Source organism: Plectropomus leopardus, chromosome 7, assembly GCF_008729295.1.
Source record: "Plectropomus leopardus isolate mb chromosome 7, YSFRI_Pleo_2.0, whole genome shotgun sequence".
Lineage (NCBI taxonomy): Eukaryota > Metazoa > Chordata > Actinopteri > Perciformes > Serranidae > Plectropomus > Plectropomus leopardus.
In genome coordinates this window covers 14,781,947-14,794,042 of record NC_056469.1, presented here as the reverse complement: position 1 = coordinate 14,794,042, position 12,096 = coordinate 14,781,947, and the positions used below count along the sequence as shown (strand labels likewise).

General features: G+C 38.2%; 2 protein-coding genes across 4 annotated transcripts in view; both read left to right on the top strand.

Annotated features, from left to right (window-relative positions):
- The first annotated feature begins 2,410 nt into the window (after positions 1 to 2,410).
- mal2 (mal, T cell differentiation protein 2) lies at positions 2,411 to 9,432 on the top strand. Its single transcript, XM_042490943.1, has 4 exons — positions 2,411 to 2,666; positions 4,096 to 4,266; positions 6,434 to 6,634; positions 7,077 to 9,432. The coding sequence occupies exons 1-4, from the start codon at positions 2,550 to 2,552 to the stop codon at positions 7,146 to 7,148; spliced, it is 561 nt and encodes a 186-aa protein (XP_042346877.1). The 5' UTR covers positions 2,411 to 2,549; the 3' UTR covers positions 7,149 to 9,432.
- Positions 9,433 to 11,038: 1,606 nt separating this feature from the next.
- LOC121945453 (protein MTSS 1-like) overlaps positions 11,039 to 12,096 on the top strand; it is a 55,513-nt gene continuing 54,455 nt past the window's right edge. For all 3 annotated transcript variants that reach the window (XM_042489623.1, XM_042489622.1, XM_042489621.1), the window contains exon 1: positions 11,039 to 11,530. In XM_042489623.1, coding sequence (XP_042345557.1) covers positions 11,459 to 11,530 — 72 coding nt within the window. In that variant the 5' untranslated portion in view covers positions 11,039 to 11,458. The remainder of the gene's footprint in view (positions 11,531 to 12,096) is intronic.

The window sequence follows — 12,096 nt, the reverse complement described above, 5'->3', positions numbered from 1 at the left end:
CAGGGTCAAATATGTGCTTCTAAAAAGTCATCATTTCCTTTATGCTTGAAGTAAAAAAAAAAAAAAGCCCTTGGAAAATATTTCAGATCTCACAATGCTGGTCTTCTAAACAGTTGTCTTATATAACATGATAGGACACAGGATCTTAACCGGGTCATATTGATTGTAACACTGAAATGAACTGAGCTCTGAGGTTTTTTAACTGAGGTTAAATCAACATTGGTTCACATAAACCAATCCTTAGCTAAACATTAACTGTGACCTACCACAAGAAACTGCTCTCACCAACTGGTGTAAAAACATGGCAATTTTACTTGACAATTTTGTTCAAGAAAAAAACTGTATTCCAAAAAGATATTCCCTCCAGTGGCCGACTTAATGTTTTAGTGCAAATGTGGTAAATGTGTGTGTTTGGAAATCAGTTCTCCGCTCTCCTCAGCTGCAACTCTAACCTTTAAGCTAATATTTGCTTTTCAAATGTCTTTGCTCCAGCACTGGGAAGGTTAACCAGTGTACACACCATTGTTCTTTTTCTACAGTGTTAAAAGAATCAGTGCCATCAATATGTCTTGACTCTTACTATTTAAATGTCCCCTTTCGTTATTGTCTGAGTGGTGGTATCTGTTGATGGCTGCTCACACAGGTGCTCCAACAGACTGACAAAGTTAGAGTAAAGTTGCTGCCTTCAGTTGGTGTCGGAAAAAACAAGATTAGCGCATAACTTTACAATGTGAGTAATTGCAGAGTTATCAAGAATTGACAGTTAGGGTGTGGAGAGCATAAAACAAATGTTAACAGTTGACGGAGTAAAGGAGTGATCCGTCTGTGGTGTTTCATCATGGTAAACACATCCTGAAGCCTTTTATGACATGTTTAATATACTACCTTATGAACGTCTGCCGCAGACAGCAGATCAACTCTGCCAAATGAACAAAACCAAATTTATTGTCATGTGATAACTATTAATAAACATTTATATCAATACATGGGTTATCTTAACTGACATGAAGAAAATGCATTTAATTGCCATACATTATGTCAAATGGGAAATGTGTTTTCAAGCCTTCCTCTCTGTTGTAATAAGCAGCTTCTACCTAATAATTTAACAGATCAGTTATATGACTCTTCCAAATTTTACTGGCTTCATCATTCCAGTGTTGGACATATAATGTATAATGTACTTATAATGTAATAATACTCTGTAACAAGTTCAAGTCCTGCATTCAAAAACTTAGTTAAGGGGGAACACTGCCATTTTAGAACTTAAATATGTTTTTTCCATGGCCGAAAAAAGTTTGATCAATATGTGTGAACATGAGTTACCCTCTCTCCAAAAAGAGCCAGAAACCAGAGAACTAAGTCTCAAACTCGGGATGTCATCAAGTATAAAGTCTGAAGCTAATCAATATACAATGACTGGGAGATTGAGTTTGTAGACCCAGTGAGTGTTAGTTTTTTTTTTTTTATACCCAAATGAGTTTTGTTTTATTGTAGTGTTCATGATTCTGAAACAGAAAATGTACCCATATACTCAGACATTTCCCTGGCTGCTTTCAGAGTCATCTAGAATATCTTTTCCACTCGATTCTCCAGATTATACGTAAATCTCATTCTGGAGAAATATGGTCCTTCAGAGCTTTACTACTATATATGATGTTTTTGGATTAATCCCATCACTGTATCAATGTGTGTTGCATTTAAGGTTGTGAGGTGTTCAGTCAATAGCAATATCATCACGTGTTTGTAGCAGTTATGTCTTGAGAAGAAAATGCATCTGTAAAAAGTCAACTTTTCAAGTTTCTAGCCTTGTGACTTTTTCCATCTGATCCAAGAGGGTTCATAACAAGCTTATTTAGTTTAAGGAATGGGAGATTTTCTTGGCCCATAAAAGTGCACCTCTTCCTTAATTTTTTGAAAAATAAAATAAGTGAATAAATCTTATTGTAAATCACAAAATTTAGAATTGCATGGTTTCCACTGGACAGGAAAAGTGTAGAAAAATGTAATCTGAAAAGTAATTAAAGCTATCAGACACATATGATGGGGTCAAGAGTACAATATTTGTCTCTGAGATGTGTTACAATAGTAGCCAAAAGATGCGTAAATATATTCAAGTAAAGTGCAAGTAGGCCACCTTGAATTTGTACAAATGCACATCAAACCACTGCATAAACCAGCCTAAATGGAAGTTTGCCCATTGATTATGATTTTCATGAATCTCAAGAGGTCCAATTTATTCTTCTGCATCTATAGTCATTACAACAGTTTAAAACCACTTCAATTAAGTGGCCATTATTTCCTCAAAAGACTAAATGAGGTTTGCAAAACGGGCACCTGCATTTAGGAGCTTCCGTGAGGTCCTTGAATGCAGCGTCGGTTTCCAGGGAGTGGCCCCTGCACCTGTCCGACCTGTTTGGGGGACACATGACTCCGGAGGAATTTCCTCGGCTGCTCCCGTCCTTTGTTCAACGGAGTCTTTTTAGTGGGAGGCAGAGGGTGAGAGCCAGAGGAGAGAGGGAGATAGAGAGAAGAGAGAGGGAGATTTAGAGATGTCGGAACCAGCCACTAATCCCGCTGCCACCTCGTTCCCAGCGCCAACTATTTCTCTACCTTTGGGACTGGAAGTGTTGAGAACTTACTCTGGAGCCCTGGTCTGTGTAGAAATAGTAAGTGTCGTCATTTTTGAGGAGTTACGCATGATGTTCAACTCTGTGATATATGCTTGAATGTATCAGCGACCTTAGTATTGCTTCAGATAGCGAGCTGCAGTCACTGTGTCTTTATTAATAATTGATGGCCTTATGCCGTTTAAGTCCAGTTAGACTTCATGTTGTGGGCTAGAAACTCGGTGTTTCCTCTTTGATTTGCGGACTCCTCAGAGTTTAGATGCTACCAGCACACATCGTCGCTGTGATTGCCTGAGGCTGGATTTTGTTCCTCGCATTTGACAGTCAATGTAAGGGCAAACGTCGCCTCGAGCGACACCTGTTACTTATTTCAGTGTGTGTGTGTGTGTGTGTGTGTGTTCAGTGTAGGCCTGTAAAACAGCAAATGTGTTATTCTTCTTTCACAATATTAAAATGTCCTTGCATGCTACCTGTAGGCTTATGATGATTTGACTACTTATCTATAGCTATGTTTGCAGCTGAAGGCCTATCTTCAGGTGGAAACAAAGTGTTAAATGCAGAGTTGTGGCCGTTTCCAACATGAAAACCTTCCATTTCCTTACACTAGAAAGCATATGTATAGTTGGGAACTTTCATAACACCATTAAGTTTTTTGATTATCTGTGGTTATATCTTGTTTGCCCCTTTGTCCAAAATGAACCATGTAACATACCATTTAGTCTGCCTTGCACCAAACATAATGCCTGAAGCAGGACACAACAATAATGTAAAAAGTAGTGTATCATAGGTAACACGTTTTGCTCATGCAAAAGCCTAATACTTAAAGTTGCACCAATTAGCTGTGACCGATCCACGTTTAAAGGTCAAGTGTGTATAAAAAAAGTACTTTCTTTAGTGTACAAGCACCTAAATAGGAATTGTTGTGTTTTAGTTACCACAGAATGAGCTCTTATATCAGAGTTTCTAAAATGTTTTGATTACGTGTGTATAAGCTGACTTTGACATCAGTAGGTGGAGGAGATGGTGGATGACGTGACCTTAAAACTAGGCCAGACGGCAGCCACACTGCAGACCGCTGTGGCTCTGGAGGTAGAGCAGGTCATTCACTGATTGGTAGATCGGCGGTTTGGTCCCCAGCTTCTTCAGTCCTCATGTTGAAAGATCCTTGTGTAAAATACTGAACTGAACTTCAAATTGAATGAGAGCGTTTTAAACTGAGTCGCAGGTGTTCGGCCTCCCTCATGTTTTAGCCACCAGCGTATGAATGCGTGTGAATGGGTAAATGTGACTCTGCTGTGTAAGAAAGTGCTTTGATTGGTTGGAAGACTAGAAAGTGCTATACAGGTGTAAGTACCATTTCATTAGCCCAGAGAACAATCAAACCAAACACTGGCTCACATTTTCAACATATAGAATAAAACTCACTGCGTCTGTGACAAAAGGTGCGTGTTTTTTTCTTTATCTCCAGTTATTTGGTGGTCTCGTATGGATCCTGGTGGCGTCCTCCAATGTCCCCGTGCCTTTGCTGCAGGGCTGGGTGATGTTTGTCTCCCTCACCACCTTCTGCCTCTCCTCCGCCTACCTCACACTCCTCCTCACCGGCCTGGCTGATCGCATTAACACTGACTGGAATTCCTTGGTGAGCTGATAAATGAACTGTCAGTTAGTCAGTGTACTTATCTGTCCATCTGTCCTTCCACCCAGTGATTCATCCTTCCATCTAGATTTCTATCCAACTACCTATTCGCAGCTGTCTGTCTGTCTGTCTGTATTATGGCAGCTGTAGATTATTGGTAGGACTGTGTATCGCATCACCCGAATATGCGTGCACAAGACAGACAGAACAAGGAACCGTTCATGTATAAAGGGCTCCATAGGGTTACTAGAGGTCTACAACTTTACAGGGAGCCTTTAAGATGGTCGTCACTGTTTGATGTTGCCATGGCAGCAACTGTTGTTTTTGTGTCTGAAAGTCAGAGTACAGGTTCAGTTACAAACTGCAAGGTAGTGTTATGATCTTGGCAGTAGTTTAATATACGGTATGGTGCCTTGTTTTTTGGTTTTCTCTTTACATGTTTGACCATATTCACTGTACATTTTTAATTTTGATGTATGAAAATGAAGTTAATTTTTTTTGTCACTGTGATTACTGATAGATTGCGTAGTTTTTTAAAGTATGATATTCTTTGTGGTTATTATGCAAGTTCCATTATGAGGAACAAAAAGAAATTCTCTCGTGATTTCACTAACCGTCACGCAGCACTTGTCCAAGTGTGGGCACATAGATCCACATCTGAGGTATTGTGTTATTTTATTACTCACAAAATGTCATGCCCCAGTCTTACAGGAAATACTTCTACATCATGCATTGGTGCAGTGTGTGTATGTGTCTGCAAAACTCTCAAAATGTCCTTAAAAGAGCATGTATGGTTGAGTTACAACAAACCAGTTACAACTATGGTTCAGTGAAGACAGACTTATTCTAGGATGAAAGAATATGTATATACATGTGCATTTAAGTATGAGAAATGTGAAAAGTCTTTGGAGATTAGATCATCATGATGTCATATGCTTGGGTTGGTTGTGGCTCAGAGGTAGAGCGGGTCGTCCTCAAATCGGAAGGTCAGCAGTCCGATCCCCAGCTCCTCCGGGCAACATGTCGAAGTATCCTTGGGCAAGATGCTTAACCTCAAATTGCTCCTGATGCCGCATCATCGGAGTGTGAGTGCGTGTGAATGATTACTGAATAGCAGGTGGTGGTTGTACGGTAGCCTTGGCCACCAGTGTGTGAATGTGTGTGAATGGGTGAATGTGACAATGTAGTGTAAAAGTGCTTTGAGTGGTCAATAAGACTAGAAAAGCGCAATACAAGTACAGTTCATTTACCATACTTATGGAGGGTGGTAAAGCCGTATTGATTAGGGAACCCCTCTATGGAGTCTAATCGCTGGTGGTGGTAGTCTAAAAAATGTATACAAGAAGGAGTCTAGGCCATAGGCCATCCATTTGCCATTCTTAACAACTATCCAATAATGCACCCTAGCACCTAAATGTATTTTTGGAGTACAACATATAGAGTGTAAATAACAATAATTCACTATTAAAAAAATATCTTAGCACAGGGAAGCGTTTTCTTTTACTGCAGTAAGTACAGGTATGATATGATACATTTATTATAGGCCTATAAGAATAAAAAGTGCCATGTTATTGTCTTATGTCACTGTAGTGGACTCTGTGTTAAGTCTGGGCTCTCAGACAGAGCCAGTCTTACCTCAGGCTCCAGGCCCCGCTCCCAGGAGTAGTCAGGCGTGTGGGGTTGTTTGTTTTCACCCGAACAATGAGTGACATGGATGATGAGCTCACACCAAAATGCAACAAAGGCCCGCCTGTAGTCCCGCCAGGCTCGCAGAGACGACAACACAAATTCTCATTAACCTTCTGCACTCTCTGGCGCACCCTCTCTTCCTTCTGTATCGTTAATCCCTTTCTCTGTATCTGTCTTTCTATTTTCTTTCTTAATATGATGGTTTCCAAAAAACTTTTCAGTCACTTGTATATTTATTCTCTTGTTTTTTGCATACCATGTTTGTTGTATCTACCATGTTATGCTTTACAACAAATGTAAAAGCTTGATTCTTTGACAGACAGTCTGGTTTGTTATGGGAATGCCAAAGTCCAGATAGCTGATATTTGACAGTTAACCAATAGAATAAAACTTACATGCTGGTAACTTTTTGTTCCCATCTACTGCTACTACTTGATTATTTTGTTTTTATTTCTAATGTGTTCTGTCTTTTTTTCCTTAGGATGTGATGTACCACTTTATAGCTGTGCTTTTCTACTTTGCTGCCTTCGTGTTGGAGGCAGCAACTACAGCAGCTAATGGAGGAGCCCATGTCAAGCCATTGGCTAACAGCACTGAAGCTGTCATGTGTATAACCTACCCTCGGGGCAATATATTTACTGTCTTGAATGACAGGCAATACAGTATTAATGTGGCAGCTACGGTGAGTACCTTATATCTTTTCAACTAAGGTCTAACACAGTGCATGCACAATTTGTGCATTTTAATTCATATTGCAGTCACAGTACTCAATGATTTAATATAGCCCAATGTAAAAATCCTTACATTGGAAAAGAATTCACTCTACTCAAAATAATAATTCTGGCCTTATTAGAAAAGGTTAAAAGGACAGTTAACCATAAATTCAAAAGTACATATTTTTAATCTTACCTGTAGCGCTATTTATCACTCTGCCGGCCTATAAATGTGCTTCATTCAGCCTTGTTTTGTAATGTTTCTTTTTTTCTTGTTTTTTAGTTGGTGACTATACAATGTCTTGATATACGTCTGTAGGAACTTGTAATGGATTATTTAAAAATATAATATTTCATTATTTTCTGACCAAAAGATTGTTTGCTTTCTCCCCTGTTGTCTTTTTGTCCCAGATATTTGCATTTGTGGTGACACTATGCTACGGCTGCAGTTTGGTGATGGGCTTCAAGAGATGGAGGGGGTAACCTTGAAAACCAGCATAAACTAGTTTTATAACTGCTTTGTAACTTCAGCATGTATTAAAACATCAGCCACACTGTCCAGAGCTCCATAGAGGGCACTGCCACTCAGTTCAGCTCAGTGTTATTTCCTGATGGGAAATAACAAACACATTGATGACAAAATTTAGCCTCAGTTAAAACATTTCTTACGATTTCTGGAAAGTTCTTCTGAAATGTTGAAAGGATTGGATTTGGGTAGGTTCAGTCTGGGCTATTATGTGTATTTAAAGACAAGGCTAAAGAATATCAGTCATCATTGTAACCTTGTATATGAATGTGTTGAGGCTATACAGGGTGATTTTGCAAGATGTAAGTTATGCTTTTGCCTTTTTTTTTGTTCTTCTACTCACATCATTAATCATACAACATTTCCCCATTTCCTGAGTAACATCCTCATTGGAAGGAATATTTCCCATTTCCAGTACCACAAAACATGCCTATGTATGCTGCGGGAGGTTATGCACGACAGAACATTAATGTGATGGCGCAACTTCTTAGAAAGATCTTATTATTGCCCCATTTCCTGAATCACATCCTTATTAGAGGGAATATTTCCCATTTTTAATACCACAAAAAATGCCTATGTATGCTGCTTAATGGGTTATGCACAACAGAACATTAATGTGATGGTGCAATTTGCTTGAAAGATTTCACTGTACTTCAGTAACCTTGGTGCTAAGAAACTGTAAAATCACTCAAATTAAGGCTGGAGTGCTGAACCTTTGTCTCCCTCCCACTGACAGTAACAGTAATTACACAAACAGTGATGTATGCATATGAAGTATGCCTGAGGGTAAGCTTTCAGCAGTCGATCGCTTGCTCTTTTCGGTTTTATTGATAAACTTTTATGTAGAAAAGTATGTTTTAAAAGTATTAGATGCACAGAGCTTTTAAGAAAGGTGCATAATTAAAGTAACACTTTAAAAAAACAAATATATGTATTTTGAATGTCAATAAATCATTTTAAATTTGTATCTTTACCTTTGTGTAAGATGTCTGATGTTTGATTACCATTTCTAACAAAGCTTTTGAGCCAACAGTATAACAACGTTGATATCTTGCTGTCATCAGTTCGTAGTTGCCAATTCGGACTGAGTCGCTCAACGGCCCTACAATCTCACATTGACACAAAAGCGGCTTGACTCTGTTGTTAAATCCGTTAATAATCGCTAGGTAACAGTAACCGTGTAATGTTGACAGTTAGCCCTGTAATTGTGTGTGTGTGTGGGCAGACTCTGTTCCTGGTGCGGATCTCACACTACAACATGTAGTGGCTAATTTTATCAATAGCACCTTTAAACCTTCTTCTGAATGCCAAGTTTCTTCTGTCATCTGGAGCATCCACTCCTGAAATTTTCTTGGCGCTTCTTAGGAGTTTCTGCCCATACTTCTAACTGCTGCTCCGTGGCTGTGGTCTCTCCCCTCCTCCTGTCCCCTTAAGCTCTCGCTGTTTGACATAAAATGCATAACTTTTGCTATGCCAGCTTAGGAAGACAAATAGCGCAACTACATTACACTGACAAATACAGAGAGCTTTCCCGGCAATAGGCTTAATCGGCATTGTGAGAACTCATACATTTATATGTAAAAGTCCCGCACTCCAGCTTTAACACAAATGTTATCACATTTTTTTTATATGGCCACTATTTAAAATGTGAATTGATCTAATATTTGAATTTCAAAGTTGTAATCTGTTTTTGTGAGCACTTTTTGTCAAAATTTGTCAGTTTATGTGGTACAACTGTCTTTAACAATATTGTAACTACTGTATCGTGCACTCTCAGTCAAAATGATATCTGTTTCTGTTTGAACTTTCTGAGTGCTGTCCTATGTGGCTAACTCCAGTAACTTACTGATAAATACAATTTGATCAAGTTTGAGTCCTACATTAAACTGATTATTTAATCTGACGTCAATAAAAATGCTTTCATCTGCAAGTATATTTCAAACAGTGATCTTTATCTACTAATAGATCATATAAGTAGAGTAGCCTAGTATGTTTGTAGTGTTTGACCCTGATTGATACAAATGATACATCATAAAATTACCCAAATCAATAACTGTCTTGCTACATGATCAGTTAGTTGTATTCACTATACGTTTGTTTGCATTAGGCTATTAAATTGTATTGATTTAAAAATCGTTTTAAATTAAGATTTTTTTGTTTTTTTGACACATGCTGTTTTTTTCTTTTTTTTTTCTTTTAAATGCATTTTAGAACTACAGAAATAAAGATTTTGAACAAAAAGATGGTCTTGTCTAATCATTGCAGGGTGCATTGTTATTTGCCACGGTGTCTTTTTTATTGCCGCCACTGATGGGCGCCAAAGTAAAAAAAAAAAAAAAAGTTCGACACACTCGGGCCTTTATGTGAGATGACACAACTGGGATATACTGGTTAAAACAGTTTCCCAGGCAGGCATTTTGACAGAAAGCTCATTGCCAAAGTTAAACACTATCATCTCTAAATGCTCTTGTGTACCATAATTGATTCATTATTTGTTTTTTTTAAGTTAATGATAGTACTATTCAAATACATTATAACAGCCTGCAATAATTGTGTGTTGTCATTTTTATTTCAGCCACTAGGGGTCACCTGTTATCTAAAACTGCTCAGCTTTCCCATGTTTATCCGGTATTTACACAAAAATAGTAAAACGTTGGCATCAACAAAAAATGTAGGTGACGTTTTACACTAATGTGCTTGTATGCTGCACCATCAACTCTTACGAAGCCAGACATAATTAATGGGGGGGAAAATACTTTGTTTGTACGTAAAGTAAAGTCTGTTAATTTAGACAAGTCCATAAATTCAGCCGTTGTTTGTGCGATACAATGCAATGCAATTATGAAAATGAGAAATGAAAAAACGCAACACGCAACTCATGAGCGCGCCTTACTTTCCCTGTGCTCGTTCATTCACTGCTCACCTCTGCATCCTCCATCATCACGGAGTTAAGAAAAACAGAATAATACCGGAAATATCACGTTTATTCCTTCACAATAAAACAGCCTGTGCAACGCATACGCTGTAATAAAACAGGCCCAATGCAGGCCCAAAAATATGTTTTATTTGATGTACACGGACACAAGTTTTTTATGTACTGAGATATCAATGTAATGTTTTGTTTGACAATAGGAATACTCTTTTCTAAGTATATTGCTATAATAACACCTTTGTCAGACAAATGCTAATTTACAATTTCCATTTTATTACAAAGACGGATCTTTTTTTGGCCACAGTATTTTTATTTAGATTTTCCAGGCTATAAAATACAGCTTTTTGCAATCACACATAACACATAACATCACATAACATGTAATTACTATCTTAATACAGAGAGAGAATAAAAAAAAAATAAAGATAGAGAAATAAATGAAAACAAATAAGAAGGAAGAAGTTAATAAATTGCCATATATACACAATACATATATACAAAATGGAGTACATTAGTTCATTGCTAAATATGACAAGTATTTAAAAGGATAAACAATATACACACACACACACACACACACACACATATATAGTATATCTCCACTGATTAGTGCTTGGCCTGTTATGTTTTTTTTCCATAAATGTGCAATTCTTTTTCTTGTATAAAGCAAGCGGAGGCCTGTTGATGCTCGTTCATTTATACTATAGTAATGTTTCTCTCGATACAGGCCCAACAAAAAAACTTTAGGGTCCAGCGAGATCCTTTTTGAAATAACGTTTAAATCTTTCTGAATTGATGTATTTTATTTTGATGTGCAATAATAAACCGGAAATACTTTTTGTATTGGGGCGGGCTTGACGCTTGTTTCTCGTCTTGCTTTTTTCTCCCTCTCAGTCAGTGTTGAGAAGGCAGAAAACAGAGCACACGGGAGTGTCGGCATTTACCTGTCAAGATACGGACTAACGTTACCAGCCTAACATTGGGAATATCTCTAGTTTCGACTTGCAAACTGCAACAGATTATCTTCGCGGTGCAGCCATGAGTATGAGCGGGGCGACGTGGAGGGGAGAGGGGGATTTAAATTTCTCTTCGGTCCCAACAGCTTCTTTTGATTTGAAGTAAACGGTGCACCGGAGCAGAACCGAGCAGTGCTGTCTTTACACGTTTGCCTGAGATAAAAGTTGTTGTTCGTCCATTACGCGAACAACATAGTCTGTATACACAAGTTTGTTGTTTTTTGTTGAAATTCTTCGGAGTATTTTTCCTGGAGAGCGGAGGTGGCGAACTGAAAGCGGCTCACCGAGTCGGGACTGACCACTGGAGTTGGTCCTGAAAATGGAGGCTGTTATCGAGAAGGAATGCAGCGCGCTCGGAGGACTCTTCCAAACTGTTATCGGAGACATGAAGGTAAGCCACATGAACTTTGCAACACCACTTATGTTAGCTGAGAGCCTTTAGGCGACGTCCAAAAGCTATCCAGCCAGACTAGTTGACTTCCCAAACATCAGTCCGTTGTTGTGAACGTAGATTTCCTTCAACGAATAAGCTAATCAATTCATGTAGGGTCAACCAACGGTAACTTACCGCGAGCCCGACACAGACCTCTGAACCCAGCTGAAATCATCAAATTATGGTGTATTTCGTTAGAAAACGGTAAGCAAAAAGGAGTAAAGCGAGGTAAATTTGATGTAATATGTCTAAATGATGTTAATGATAGTGCTTCTGCTTTTGCCTTTGAAACCTGAGCAAATCAGTTTGATTTCTTTCAGAAACGTGGAAGATAACAATTGGCAATTTAACAAGAAATGTCCCAAAAATGAGCAAGGAATTAGGTTTAAAAAAAATAGGATAAAATTACCTGAAAATAATAATTCTTAAAAAAAGAAAGGCTCAAGTGAAAAAAAAAAAACAAGCAAGAAAATACCCAAGAAAGGGCTAAAGATTGTAGATTTTGTAACATAATTTTAAATAAA